Source organism: Microtus pennsylvanicus, chromosome 13 (genome assembly GCF_037038515.1).
Source record: "Microtus pennsylvanicus isolate mMicPen1 chromosome 13, mMicPen1.hap1, whole genome shotgun sequence".
Taxonomy (NCBI): domain Eukaryota; kingdom Metazoa; phylum Chordata; class Mammalia; order Rodentia; family Cricetidae; genus Microtus; species Microtus pennsylvanicus.
Genome location: NC_134591.1, coordinates 54,467,127 through 54,482,888, shown reverse-complemented (window position 1 = coordinate 54,482,888; position 15,762 = coordinate 54,467,127). Strand labels below are relative to the sequence as shown.

At 43.5% G+C, this 15,762-nt stretch overlaps 1 protein-coding gene across 1 annotated transcript in view; it reads left to right on the top strand.

The window, feature by feature from the left end:
- Smap2 (small ArfGAP2) overlaps nt 1-15,762 on the top strand; it is a 48,304-nt gene that overhangs the window by 19,877 nt on the left and 12,665 nt on the right. The window contains exons 2-4 of the mRNA XM_075947137.1: nt 8,639-8,772; nt 11,075-11,160; nt 12,056-12,134. Coding sequence (XP_075803252.1) covers nt 8,639-8,772; nt 11,075-11,160; nt 12,056-12,134 — 299 coding nt within the window. The remainder of the gene's footprint in view (nt 1-8,638; nt 8,773-11,074; nt 11,161-12,055; nt 12,135-15,762) is intronic.

Sequence of the window (15,762 nt, the reverse complement as noted above, 5' to 3'; positions counted from 1 at the left end):
TTACTATTTTATATGCTTTTTATATGAATATTTTTTAAAAATGTATATGAATGTTTTTCCTGTATGTATATAAGTGTACTGCATACATACCTAATGCCCAAAGAGACCAGAAGAGGATGCTGAATCCCTCAGAACTGAACTCAGGTCCTCTGCAACTGTTCCTAACCACTGGGCCATTTCTCCAGCCCTGTTGTTTGTGCTTTTTTTTTTTTTACCCCAAGAGATTTTACTTATTTTGCATCTGCTTATGTGCATGTTTGTGTGTGTGTGTGTGTGTGTGAGAGAGAGAGAGAGAGAGACAGAGAGAGAGAGACAGAGAGAGACAGAGAGAAAACGAGCACGTGTATGGGTGTGTGCATGCCATGAAACATTCCTGAAGTCAGAAGTCAACCTCAGGAGCCCTTGCCTTCCACCTTGTTTGAGGGAAGTCTTTGTTCACCGTGCATGCACCATGCTAACTGACCTGTGAGCTCCAGGATTCCTCCATCTCCACATCCCATCATGCTGTAGAATAGATGTGTGGGATTCAGATGTATTCTACTGCATCCCGCTTCACAGGCCTGGGGATTTGAACTCAGGTCATCATCTCACTTGGCACAGCGAATAATTTACTCTTTGAGCCATTTCTCTGGTTAAGGGTTATTTAAATTAGAGCTGGATTGCTTTTTTCCCCCTCTCTTTGCCTTTTTTTTTTTAAATTGAGACAAGGTCTTGTTGTTTGGTCCAACCTGGGCTAAAACTCACAGTTCTCCTGCCTTAACCTCTTGACAACTAGGATTTTGTTGGGGGAGGCTGCTGCTATGTCTCCCAACCTCCCTGATTTGAAATAATCACATAGGAACTATATTACTTGCAATACTGTTTGGCCAGTAGCTTAAGCGTATTGCTAGGTTTTTTTTTTTTTTTTTTTTTTTTTTTTTTTTTTTTTTTTTTGGTTTTTTGAGACAGGGTTTCTCTGTGGTTTTGGAGCCTGTCCTGGAACTAGCTCTTGTAGACCAGGCTGGTCTCGAACTCACAGAGATCCGCCTGCCTCTGCCTCCCGAGTGCTGGGATTAAAGGCGTGCGCCACCATCGCCCGGCCTGCTAGGTTTTTTTGAGACAAGGTTTCTCTGTAGCTTTGGTGCCTGTCCTGGAACTAGCTCTTGTAGATTAGGCTGGCCTCTAACTCCCAGAGATCCGCCTGCCTCTGCCTCCCGAGTGCTGGGATTAAAGGCGTGCGCCACCACCACCTGACTTGCTAGCTAGCTCTTACATCCTAAACTAACCCATCTCCGTTAATTTGTGCATCACCGTGAGGTCGCGGCCTACTGGTAAAGTTTCCCTCCAGGGGAGGCGTCTGTTCCTGGAGGTGGCTACATGGCCTCCCTCTGACTCCGTCTACTCTCTCCACCCTCTCTCTGCTTGGAACTCCTTCCTTGCCCTATTCCGCTAAGCCTCTGGCCAAAACAGCTTTATTCATTAACCAATAAAAGCAACACATAGACAGAAGGGCCTCCCACACCAGGATTTCAAGAATAGAGATCAATATTGGCTCTTTCATTAAATTTTACAATATTCACTGGGCATGGTGGCACACACCTTTGATCCCAGCACTGTCCACCAGGACAGCCGGTGCTATATAGAACCTGTCTCAAAACAAACAAACAAAACAACAACCAAAACTGACTGTTCTTAGTGCTCTGTAAGTTATGAGGACTGGTCTCTACTGCAAGTAGCTTTGGGGCTTCCTTGGTTGTGAGAGTCATCCATTCTTACTGACTTCTCAAGATTCTTCAACACAGGCAGTAAATCATTTGACCAGCTTTTTTCCTTTTTCCTTAAAATATGTTTGCACTTTATTTTTTAAAAAAATCAGCTGGGCGGTAGCGCACGCCTTTAATCCCAGCACTTGGGAGGCAGCGGCAAGCGGATCTCTGAGTTCATTGCCAGGTAGGTCTACAGAATGAGTTCCATAACTGGCTTCAAAGCTACAGAGAAACCATGTTTTAAAAAAAAAACCATAAAAAAAATTCATAGCAGCACATACCAGAAGAATTTCCCAGGGAAATACCAAGAGACTTGGGCCTTGTCCCAAAGTTTTAGATAGCACCACCACAGCCGTGTGTGGCCTCCCATCTAGAAAGACTGTTCCTTTCCTCTGGTGCTGGGGCTTAATTCCAAGGCCTTGTGCAAAATGGTTTAAGTTAAGACATTACTGACATGGAAATTGCTTACACATGCATGAGTTACACCGTGGTGTTCCCATATGTAGAGCTGTAGAGTTTGTGACAGTTAGGAACCACCTAGCTTAGTACTTTGTTTTGTTAGTGTTGTACTTTAAAATATTAGTGTATGTGTGTGCGTGCGTGTGTGCGCGTGTGTGCTAGAGATCCATCTCAGGACCTCAAACATGCACTTTACCAGTGCTACGTCCCTTAAAATCTATTATTATTGCCGGGTGGTGGTGCACACCTTTAGTCCTAGCACGTGGGAGGCAGAGGCAAGTGGATCTCTGAGTTCAAGGCCAACCTGGTTTACAGTACAACCTGGTTTCAGTACAGCCAGGGCTACACAGAGAAACCTTGTCTTGAAAATCTAAAAAGAAAAAAAAAACATTATTATTATTTTAAGACACTGTCAAACATAACTACTCAGGCAGGCCTTGAATTTGCAGTGTTCTTGCCTCAGAGGCTGGGATTACAGTATTGCAAGTAGCTAGAATTATAGAACCACACCATGACGCCTAGCATCTTTAAGAGGCCTTGTAACTATCTTTCAAAAGAGCTAGATTTTAGAGATAATTTAATCTAGGTAAGGAAATAGTTGACAAAGTCACAGAAAGGATTAGCCTATCTTTAGCTCTGTGGGTTGCTGGGATCAGGCAGATAACCTCAGGCATCTGAACTAGTCCAGAGGAGTACTTAGGTTTCCTAGGATTTGTGGGTAATTTCCTGACACTTTGGCTGTTAGAGCCATGGACCTGTATTCCTTTCTGGAATCATTTCATGCTTTTCAGTGGCATTTCCTTTTGTGGCCCTCCCTTGCCTGAGCTGAGGAAAGTCAAGGGAACTCCACAGTTAGTAAGCAAGGCTACCACTTGAGAAAGACGAGGAATCATTCTTCTTTTCTTGCCTAAGACCTCAGTGATTTCTTGACGTTTTAAGTTTTCGTGTTTTGGGAAAAGCTCTGTTGACTGTTGAAATAGGCATGATCTCCATTGAGTATCCTTTCAGTTGTGAGTATTGGACAGGGCTCTGTTTCATTAACCTCCTTTCCCTGTTGCCTAGTACAAGGCAAAGTTGCTTTGCACCTCCACTGACATCAGAGCAACCCAGTTACTGCATCTGTTCATTTATTGATCACCTTGATTAAGTTGACTCAGCTGGTTTGTATTTTGGTTGACTGTAAGAAGCACTACTCTCCCCCTGCTAAAATCTCCTAGCCTCCACCTTTGTCTTGCATATTTCATGTAAATCTAGGAGTGAAGAGCAGCCCTGGGAGATGGAAGTGGTCCAGACAGATGAATGGAACGCAGCCAGAGCAAGCGTCTCTAGCAGTCTGTGCCATCTAACAGTGGAACCCACTGCCTTTTGAGATGGTCCCTAACTCACTGCGGATGATTCCCTAAAGCAGTGGATCGCAACCTTCCTAATGCTGCACCCCCTTTAGTACAGCTCCTCATGTTGTGGTGACCCCCAACCATAAAATTACTTTGTTTTTTTTTTTTTTTTTTTTTTTTGGATTTTCGAGACAGGGTTTCTCCGTAGCTTTTTGGTTCCTGTCCTGGAACTATCTCTTGTAGACCAGGCTGGCCTCATAAAATTACTTTTTGTTGTTACTCCATAACTGTGATTTTGCTAGTGTTATAAGTCATAAAGTAAATATCTGATATGCTGATATCTGATGTACTACCCCTGTGAAAGGGTCATTTGACTCCCAAAGGTGCCACAAACTGCTGGCCTGAAGGGTCTTTAATGATTGATAAATTATTTTTATTTTATATGCCTTTTTTGCCTGTATGTATGAAGGCTGATGTGTGGGGCTGGGAATTGAACCTGAAGAGCAGCCAGTGCTCTTCATTGCTGAACCATCTCTCCAGACCTTTGTACCTCTAACTTTTGCTTTGTTTTGGTTTTTCGAGACAGGGTTTCTCTGTGTAGCCCTGGCTGTTCTGGAACTCTGTAGCCCAGCCTGGCCTCAAACTCACAGATATCTGTCTGCCTCTACCTTCTGAGTGCTGGGATTAAAGGCGTGTGCCACCACTATCTGGCACCTTTGACTTTTTAACTCCTTAGTGATCTAAGAAATATTTCCATTTTCTTTGTCTCAAACATTTAGGAAATTTAACTTTTATTCTTTTATTGACTTTGCACATGGACCATGTCCCTGTTTGACAGACAGAAAGACAACATTCTGGCTGGGCTGTGGTGGCGCACGCCTTTAATCCTAGCACTTGGGAGACAGGCAGGTGGATCTCTATGAGGCCAGCCTGGTCTACAAGAGCTAGTCCCAGGATAGGCTCTAATACTACAGAGAAACCCTGTCTCAAAAAACCAAAAAAAAAAAAAAAAAAAAAGAAAGAAAGAAAGAAAAAAGAAAAAGCAGCCCAGAGGGAACAAGCGGCTTCTCTTTTCTCTTGCAGGGTATTCTGAGAGCAGAGCTTGACTGAGCAAGCCCTATTTTAGTCTCATGGCTCCTTAAACTGTTTATATTTACAGAGGTACTGCTTACTGTTGTTTTAGCATAGGGAACTGAATGGATGCCTTTTTGAATAAATAAAAATGGGTGTTCCCTGAGTTCTAATTGATCCTAATAATAAAAACCCAAACCTGGACCAGGTATCGGGGTAAATTCTGAAGGACCAGAGAGACAAAGGAGCAAGCCACAGCCAACTCTTACCTAGCTAGCTCCTCCGCTGAAAAAGGGGCTGAGGTCTTGTCTCCTCTCGCCCTATATTCCTCTCTCCATCCAGCCATATCACTCTCTGTCTGTACAGATCTCTAGACCTAACGAGTGATATTCAGACAAGCTTTATTTATTAAAGCACAAACAAAATATCCCCACAAACAGACTGGTAAACATAATTCTTGCAGCCCTACTTAATTTCTCATATCAACCATTAATCAAGAAAACATCCTATAGAGTTACCTATAGGCCAGTCTTATTGGGGCATTTTCTCCATTAAGATTCCCTCTTCCTAGATATGTCTAGGTTTGTGTCAAGTTGACAAAAACCAACCAGGACATTGTCACATTTAGACCAGTTTTCTGTCCCAGTGTCAGGCTCACGAACTGTTTTAGTTTCATTAACAGCTAATATGTCTATAAGTTTATTATTTCATTTGGCATGTACTTATCTTGTTTATATACACACAAACACTGCACATACATATGCACACAAGCCATGGCATACATATGGAGATAGAAAACAACTTGGAGAAGTTAGTTCTCTCTTTCCATCATGTGAGTTCCTCATCAAACTTAGCAACAAATGCCTTTACTTGCTGAGCCATTTTATACCCTCATTTGGCATTTGTTTTTGTTTTTCCAAGACAGGGTTTCTCTGTAGCTTTGGAGCCTGTCCTGGAACTAGCTCTTGTAGACCAGGCTGGCCTTGAACTCACAGAGATCTGTCTGCTTCTGCCTCCCGAGTGCTGGGATTAAAGGCATGCACCACCACCACTCGGCTCACTTGGCATCTGTAAAGCCATTAATACTAGTCAAGAAGATGTTAATCTTGTTGGTCTGAATGGATTATGAACTACCTGGGAGATTAGTAAATTCAGGGAAGATTAACCACAGAGGGAGGATGTGTATGTGTATAGACTGCCCCACAGACAGTCCAGATGTCTGGTGCAGACATCCCTCTCGTAACCAGCGTGCAGTGAGCTCTGCTGTCCTCTCCTCACCATGATGAGCTGTGAGCCCACAGAAGTGTATTTTATAATTTAATGTATATCATAAACACAAATTTTATTTAAAAGTAAAGGGGGTGGGGGAAGCCAGGTGTAGTGGTACATACCTCTAATCCTAACTCTGCTGAAGCAGAGGAGGAAGGATTGCTACAAGTTTGAGGCCAGCTAGGGAAAGAGCAAAACAGTAGTGTTGTGCTCCATTGGGACACACATGCAAGTCCATTGACGGGCTCTTCAGTGGAGGTGAATGGGAAGTGTGTTCCAGAACCCTCTTCTGTACCATGTTCTCATGTGCACTTGTTATTTACTGTTCCTCTCTGTTCTAGGCGATTGGAGGTAGATGTTATACACATTTTATAGATGGGAAGACTGAGGCCTGGGAAGTAGAAGTCTCTGAAGGTCATATGTGTAATCACTGATGGGAGTTGCATTCAAACCTAGGCCTTTTCTGGCTTCACAAATTACACTTTAGATAACTAGGCCATTTTCTCACGCTGTCAGCGTGTAAGTTGTGGGAGGGCGAGCGCCTTGAACCCAAAGTCTCGCATACTCGGCAAGTGCTTTACCGCTGAGCTCTACTCCTAGCCCACAAGTATCTTTTGTCTCTTCCCCATTACACAGTCTCCTATGGATTATGCAGTTGGGGCAGGAAGTCTAGTTGCTGAAAACTCAGAACTCAGGCTGTAGGGCAGTGGCTGAGCTCTTGCCTAGACTCAGGTTTGAGGAGGGTGGGTGACGGAGAGACTGAGTGAGGTAGGAAGAAGAAATGTCACTATTGCACTGGGGAACGTGGGAGGAGTGTCAGTGGGAGAGGGAGAGAAGGCCGTCATCTGATTGCTCACTAAAAGGTAGCTGCCTGTATTTCTGTTCTGGGGCCTTTGCAAGGGTGTAGACTCAGAATCTGGAGAAATCCCACAGTGGTGCCGGTGTCTTAGATGACTGGAAACGGCTTTCTCTCGACTTAGACCTAGGAAGCAGCTAACCTAATATTCTTTTCAAAAATCGTTATTAATTTACTTATTTATTCTGTGTGTGTGGAGAGCAGAGGGCAACTCATGGGGGGCACGCTCTCCTCCACTGTGTGGATCCCGAGGTTACCAGCCTCAGTGGCAAGCGCCTTCACCTGCTGAGCTGTCTCGTTTGCCCCATCTTAACTATCTTGGTTTTGAGACTTTAGAATCTAGAACAAAGGAAAAATGCCAAAGAAGCATGAAATATTGATATTTGGTCCCATTGCAAGTTTTAAAACTCATATGGGAATTCTAAAAACCATTCACAAAACCAGAAATTCAGCACCGTGAGAAATCTCGTTCATTTTGCATCTGTATGACACCCCACTACGAGAAACAAGTATATGAATCATGGTGTGTCTGTTTATGGAACCTGGAGAGACCGAAGAGAAACCTGAGCCTGGCAAATAAATAGCAATAACCTTTCAAGCAGAGAGCACCCTCTGGTGGTGACTAGGAGGATGCGCGCCTCCTGTGCTTTTGTATTTTGCCATGATGAACTTTACCTGAACCAAAATTATCTTTCCGGTAATAATTATGGATTCAGATTTTTCTAAGAGTTCCCACAGGATTCTAGAGTTTGTTCATGAAAACATCAGTGAAAATACACAGGCTGGACAACTGTCTTTTCCCAGAGAACGAGAGTCTTATTCCAAGCACAGGCCCTGCTAATCTCTGTAGAAAGTCAGTCAGTATTGGAGTCACTTGGACACTCTATCACAACCTCTAATTCTGAATCCATGCCTAATTTATGCCATCAGTTTCTGAGGAATGACAGAGAAGGAACTATGTCAGATTTTTCCGTCAGTCTTTGGCAGTTGTCATATAAAAGTGACTTTTTTCCACATAAAATTATGAGGAGTTTGGGGATTTTCCAGAGATATTATTAGGGAGCAGAGAACTGTCAGGAGATGGGAGATTCTGAAACAGCTTTAAAAATTCATATCTGAGATTTCTCTTTTGTACCAATAAGCATTCAAATAATTACATTATTTGGTAATTCTGAATCTAGATGATTCTGAAGTTGGGTAAAAGGGGACATCAGGCCAGGGGAGAGGATCCTGTTAGGTTACTGTGGATGCATATTTCATAGGCTGGAGGAGAGGAGAGGAGAGGATTACAGCGTTTTCAGTTTCAGCATGAGCCTGGCAGGCCTGCAATGTGAGTATCCTTTTCCCTAGGAGAAAGCCGAATCCAGGCCCCTCACCTTCACAGTGTCTTCCCCTGTTGGTGTGAGGTCCAGGCTAGGGAGAATGTGACATGCTTTTCCAGCACTTTGTTGGTGGTGTTCTTCATACAAGTAACAACGTACAGTAGCATGCATTTTAGCCCTCATTAGACACCAAAGCCTGTCCTGTGTCTGCACATTGCCTAGCTCCATGTAGATTCCATGTCTGCAACTGGCAAGTCATAGTCAGAAAACAGATCTGTAAGCCAGGAATTGGGAGCTAAGGGTGGCTGGGGAGGGGTTCAGAGTGCCTTCTAGTAGGTTTGGGGCTTGAGTGATCAAACTGTTCTGGAATTAGACTGGTGGTCACCGCACAGCTCTGCAAACCGTTTAAGCTGAAAATCCAACATTGATCCATAGGAATGAATAAAGTCAATATAAAGGTGATTGCAGTAAAGTCTCTCTCATTTGATTTTAGCAGAAATGTTGCTTGATAATCTCAGTAGCACAGATGGGCTGGGACATTCTCATAATTTGTACTTGATTGCCCTGTCTCCATCTTCATAGGGCCACGATGGGCCTCCTGGAACATTGGCGTGTTTATCTGCATTCGGTGTGCTGGAATCCACAGGAATCTGGGAGTGCACATATCCAGGGTAAAATCAGTGAACCTCGACCAGTGGACTCAGGAACAGATCCAGGTATGGCCACAGTGGAGGGCCAGCTTCTCTTACCACCCTCCCCCCCATAAGAATAGTTCCAGGAGAACTCTAAACTGATTCTGGAGGGGAGGAGAAGGGAGGAGGGAAATTTAGGGGTTTTTGTTTTGTTTTGTTTTATTTATTTTTCCATTCAATTGGAAATTTAGTTTCAAACACATTTGTCAAATTCTAATTTTGTTTATTTGGGACAGGGTCTCATAGTATAGCCCAGGCTGGCCTGGAATGTACAGAGATCTCCCTGTCTTTATCCCTTGGGTGCCTGTGCCACCACACCCAGCAAATTGTTATTTTCCTTGTTGCTTTGAGACAAGCAGGCCTCCAACTCTTTCTGCACTTAGCTCATCCTCCCAAGGACTGAGACTGCACGTGAGTCTTTCTTGTCTCAAGACACCTGTGGTCATTTAGGACTTTTGGCATTTACAGATACAACATTTGTAGTCTTATTTTATTTATTTATTTATTGTCTTTTTCAAGACAGGGTTTCTCTGTAGCTTTGGAGTCTGTCCTGAAACTAACTCTATACTAGGCTGGCCTCAAACTCACAGAGATCTGCCTGCCTTTATCTCCTGAGTGCTGGGATTAAAGGCATGAGCCACCCCTGCCCGACCACATTTGTAGTTTTAGATGTAGGCAGTCATTTAAACAAAGAGCTGAGGGTATAGCTCAGTGAGGGCGTGTTTGCCTAGCCTGAAGGAAGTTTGCTGGGTTTGATCCCCAGCACTAAGAACAAAAAAACCAAAAGCCTTCTAAGCCGTAGACTACTCATTTTTCTTCCTGGTTCTAGAGATTGAACCAGGGCCTCATAATACGAGGCAGATACTGTGAGCTGTGCATCTGAGCTATGCTTCCAGCCTTAGAGTGATGCAGCATAAATCCTGCATGCTGTTAGCTTGGTGGGCTGGGAGTGACACATAAATTAATGCTGCCGGACGGCCTGAGATCCGCTCCTGTCTGTAACTTCACTGTTCTTTGTTTTCTTCCTATATTGAGACACTTTATTGAAATCATTTTATTTTCTTTTTGGGCAGGGACATCAAGGAAGGAGGATCCAAAGAAAACCACTTGCTAGAAGTTAATGGTAGAGATCAGAGGTTTTGTTTTATTTGAGTCTGAAGAGGCATTAGAAATGACCTCAGACTGGACTTACAGAACATTGTAGTCCAAATGATGATTGACTTTTTCTAGTTTTATTTCTGTTGCTGTGATAAAACACCTTGACCAAAAGCAACATAGAGCAAAGAAAAGGTTTATTTGGGGTTTATTTGGCTTATAACTTTAGGTTACAAGCCACTATTTTGGGTATGTCCCGGTAGGAACTTGAGCAGCTGGTCGCTTCACACCCACAGAGCAGAGAGGCACAAGTGCATGCTGCCCTTCATCTAGCTTTTGCCTCTCTGTACTGTTCAGAAACTTCTGCCTAGAGGATGCTCTGGCCCACAATGGGCTTGGTCTTTCTACAGCATTAGCAATCAAGACAATCTTCCACAGGCATACCCAGAGGCAAATCAGAACTAGATAATTCCTCAACTATTTTCCCAGCTGATTCTAGGTTTTATCAAGTTAATAGTTAAATCTAACCAGCACGGGAATCTATTTAAATGCTTAATGGAAAATACACATTTACTGATAATAGAACTGGATAAGTTAGCTAAAAGTATAGGTTTAGAAGGGCTGAGGATGTAGCTTAGTGGTAGTAGAACATTTCCTACCATGTACAAGGCCCTGAATTCAATTCTCAGCACTGCCAAAAGAAACTTGTATTAACTTAGAATAATAGGACCCATTAGTGCTGGCTCTGTAGTAATTTGATGGGTAGCTATGTAGCTTGGGTTTTCAAATGAATTATTACCGAATTATTTGTCTCTTATTAGACACATCTTTCAATTAAAAAGAACAACAGTAACAAAAACTATTCAGGGACTAAGAACACCGACTGCTCTTCCAGCAAACCCAGATTCCATTCCCAGCACCCACGTGATGGCTCACAAGTGTCTGTAGCTCCAGGCCCGGGGGGTCAGATGCCCTCCTCTGGCCTCCTCAGACACATGCGGTGCACAGACATATATGCTAGAAAAATACCCATACACAGGGGGGAAAAACAAAGAAAAATTAACCTACAGGGAGGGAAAAGCTGTGGCAACAAATGTTGGGAAACCATAGCCCAGAAGTTTCAGTCTTGGTTCTGCCACTGGCCGCTCTCTGAAGTCAGCTCTTCGCAGAGGAGAACTGGGAGAGACAATGGCACTCTGCTCTCACCTGCTCTTTGTTCTCTTTACTGCAGTGCATGCAAGAGATGGGGAACGGCAAGGCAAACCGACTCTACGAAGCCTACCTTCCTGAGACCTTCCGGCGGCCGCAGATAGACCCGTATCTTTCCTGGAGCATAGCTGAGTGCAGCTTGGATGTTTGGGAGGAGCCAGGCATCGAAAACTTTGCCTTTTCTGTCTCGTTCAACCGAGACAGAAAAGGCACTTGTGTGCTGATCTTGGGATTGTCATATAGTGTCCCATAGGGAAAGCTCAGTATTTAGGGCTGCAGCGATCTCACTGTGAATTCTCCCATAGAGTGACAGCTCCAATCATTTCTGAATCTCTGAAACTAATGTTTCATGGAAAGAATGCTTTTCTTTGCTCTGTTAAATCCTGGCAATCAGCAAAACTCGCACTCATTTTTACTGCTTTTTAAAATAGCTTGTATAAAAGTATTGACTGTTTTGACCAGTTTTTCCGTATTGTTATTCCTCCATTCCCTCACCAAGGCCTGACAAACAGAACAAACCAATTTGAAGGTGATGTTCCTTAAGGGGCACTTTGCAGACTTCCTCTTTAGGGTTTGACTTTGGCTGTTGGAGCCTGTTAGGTGACAGAGACCCAGCAATCAAAATCTGGCCGTGGGGGACCTAAGCTTGTTTTGGGGAGGCCTTTAGGTACCTTTGAACTCTGTTGATCAGGAGCCTAAAAATTACCACTGGCTGTTTCCTCTGCAGTCTACAGCAGCCACAGATGCCACGCCTTCAGTGAAGGTCAGTTCCACCTGCTGTCAGCAGTCCAAAAGGAAACCAGGACTTGGTGACTGCCTGCAGTAACCTTGAAGGAGTGATTTCAAGGTGTTGGTCAGGGGAGCTGCACAGGAAGAGACAGGAGTCCCTTGGGGAAACCGGGCAGGAAGGAAAGAGGAGAGCGTTGCTGTGGGGGACAAATCGGTCTTTTCGCTTTTCCACTGCTGGAGACACTCTTGATTAGTCCTTAATAAATGTTTGCAGAGCTGTTGAAGGATTTATTCGAGATAAATATGAGAAGAAGAAATATATGGACCGAAGTCTGGACATCAACGCCCTTAGGGTTGGTTGTAAATCTTTCATTTTGTTATACTAGTGGTTTGCTTTTTAATCAGGCAAGGGAAGAATTTGAAAGACTTTCACTTAATAAACAAAATCCCAGTGATGCAGCAAAATGGTCACAAACAATCAGTTAATAGATGTGAAAGTAGCCGCCATGGCACTGTACACTTTTAATCCCAGCTAAACAGGCAGTCTCTGTGAATTTGAGGCCAGCCTGGTCTACATAGTGATTCCAGGCCAGCCAGGGCTACATAGTCAGACCCTGTCTCAAATAAACAAACTAAGGCTATAATAAATAAATAAATGTAAAAATAGGAGAAAGCCAGGTGCTGAATATGGAACACGCTTTGAGCTTACCTTGTGGGCAAGCAGGACAGCTACCAGTGGAGTCTCTGCCTTGATCTACATGGAGAAGTGCTGCTGATTCCAGTTCCAGTTCTTTCCCCCTCCCTCCCTTCCGCCTTCCTTTTTGAGTTTTGGGACAGGGTTTCACTGTGCAGCTTAGCCTGTCTTGAGGCTTGCTATAAATGAGGCCAAAAGCTGCGAGTCTAGTCAGATCATCAGTGTTTCCTTCAGTCTGACCAGCATATTCTTTCACTGTGATGTGCTGATGGCCTGTGTCATTGGACATACCCTTTTCCCCAGGAATCGTTTCAGAGGGAAATGGATGGGTACCAGTTGTCATGTGTGTAACAATAGTTTCAGGATGTGTGCCCACTAATGATGCCTAGGGAGGACGATGCAGAGATGATGACCCAGAGCTTCAGTCAGCTTTGGCAAGATCCTTTAGAACAATTGATTAGCACAGGCCTGTCTTCTAGTTCGTTTGTTTGTTCGTCCTTCATTCCTTCCCTTCCTCTCTTCCTTTCTTTCCTTATGTGTATTGGTGTTTTGCCTGCATGTATGTCTGTGTGGGGAGTGTCAGATCTTATAGTTACAGCTAACAGTTGTTAGCTGCCATTTGGATGCTGGGACTTGAACCTGGGTCCTCTGGAAGAACAGTCAGTGCTCTTAACCACTGAGCCATCTCTCCAGCCCCTTATCTTCTAGCTTTTATTCAACTGCTCACTTTCTTTTTTGCATTGCTAGGGATTGAATCCAGGCCTTGTATATACCACACAAGTACTCTACCCCACTCCCCAGCCTTTAGTTTTTTAATCTTAATGGATGATACAACAGCCAGTGAAATCACTATGTTTGCATGGGGCTTCCTAAGCCATTTCATGTAAAAGCCTTCCCAGATAGTTAAAGAGTAAGCTAATTGGAATCAGCTGTAGATGGCTGTTTGGCCGTGTATGAGAAGGGCACTCGTTACCTGCTGAGTCTCGACAGGCAGGTAAATGCAAGGTAGTCCAGGAAGTCAGGGAAGAGGAACTCCTCCCAACTGAATACGAAGATCTCCCAGCATCTGGAAAATAAGGCTTGTCAGTTAGTGTACCTGTTCCAAGAAAGAATTACATCCCAGAGAGCACCGTCAGAAGAATCTAACAGGTCAACAGTCAGCAGCATGAACTCTGAAGCAGAGGATGAGGGCTCGGTTCCTAGTTCACTGCAGACAGCTCACAGTTGCCTGGAGCACCAGTCCCATGGGATCCATAGGCTTTGCACTCGCATGCACAACATACCTCTCTCTACACATATTACACATAATTTTAAAATATTTTAAAGCCGGGCGGTGGTGTCGCACGCCTTTAATCCCAGCACTCGGGAGGCAGAGGCAGGTGGATCTCTGTGAGTTCGAGGCCAGCCTGGTCTATAAGAGCTAGTTCCAGGACAGGCTCCAAAACCACAGAGAAACCCTGTCTCGAAAAAACCAAAAAAAATAAATAAATAAAAAATAAAATATTTTAAAAAAGAGTTTAAACCGAAGCAATACATCTTCTTTTATTTATAGAAAATAAAAACTGTGTTCACTGTGCTGAAGTGTAAACTAAAGGAGGGAGTATGGAGAGTGCCCCAGAAGATGGAAGGGGGCTGTGGCCGCCTGTTTATTGAGGTTAGATCTTGCTATGTGTCCCAGACTGGCCTGGATGACTCTGTAGCCCAGGTTGTCCTTGAATTGGAGATCCTCTGCCCCAACACCTGAGTGTTGGAATCTCAGGCCTATTCTACCACGCCCTCCCTCCATTTATTTATTTATTTATTTATTTATTTATTTATTTATTTATTATTTCTGAGACACAATTTCTCTGTGTATCCCTGGCTACCTTGGAACTCTCTGTAGATCAAGCTGGACTCAAACTCAGATCCGACGGCCTCTGCCTCCCCAGTGCGAGGACTAGGATGCATACCACCATGCCCCAATTATTGTTTCTTAAGTTTCATTGTAGGTTATAACTTTATGAAAGTCAAAGAAATCCAGTACTTCTCTCTTTGCCAACATAATTTCTAGAGGTTAGACCATTTTATGCTGTTTTTTTTTAACCATTGTATAAAAACTGAAGTTTTATTTCGTTCCTACAAGCACTAGGTATTACTGTAAATATCTTCTCTGTAAAATGAGTTTTAAATTGAGGACTTTGGGGGCTGGAGAGATGGCTCAGTGGTTAAGAGCACTGACTATCCTTCCAGAAGACCCAGGTTCAATTCCCAGCACCCACATGGCAGCTCACAACTGTCTGAAGATCCAGTTGCAGGGGATCTGACACCTTCACACCAATGCACATAAAATAAAGTTAAATAAAGCATAAAAATATTTTAAAAAAAAATAAAATAAATTGAGGACTTTGGTCATAAGCAGACTGAACACTTTTATATGGGCACTGTATGTGCCTGTGTCCTTTAAATTTTTATTTATTTATGGATATATATGTGTGCCTGCTTGTATGCATATATGTGTGTGCATCATGTGCATACAGGTATCTGTGTTGTTCAGAAGAGGGCATTGGATCCCCTGGAACTAGAGTTACAGGTGGTTGTGAGCTGCCCAATGTGGGTACTGGAAACAGAACCTAGGTCCTCTACAAAAGCAGCAAGTACTCCACAGAGCCATCCCGCTAGTCCCCAAGTGCCTGTATTTTTAAAGTTATTTTATGATTTTGTTTTCCGTTGACATGTTTATTTGATGTTAAAATTGACCAATAGCTTTATATTATAATCTGAAAGAATTATAAAGTTGCCACTTGAATTATCTTGTCTTATGTTAATCTTGAAACTAAAGCTTTGTTATGTTTTGTTTAAGACCAAGTCTCACTGTAGCCCAGGGTGACCTCAAACTCAGAACGAGCTTCCTGCACCAACTCATAAATGCTAGGATCACAGCTGTCAGCTACTGTGCCTGATTTTCTCTTTCTCTTCTTCCTCCTTCCCTTCTTTCCTCCCTCTCTTCTTCCTTCCTTCCTTCCTTCCTTCCTTCCTTCCTTCCTTCCTTCCTTCCTTCCTTCCTTCCTTCCTTTGTTATTTAAGACATTCATTTATCGTTTCATTTATTTAAGCCCTGGCAATGCCTAAGCATGCGTGGACAGCCCATGTATGGCGGTTCTCCAGCTGTTCCTATCCTGGGCAGCCCTAGATGCTTGTGTTATTGTCATAACCAAAGTTCTACAGTCTTGCTTTATGCTGTCTGTCCAGTGTTTTTTGGGCCTTCCTCTTTGCCTTATCCGGCACACTTCTCCAAGCCGTGCTATCTT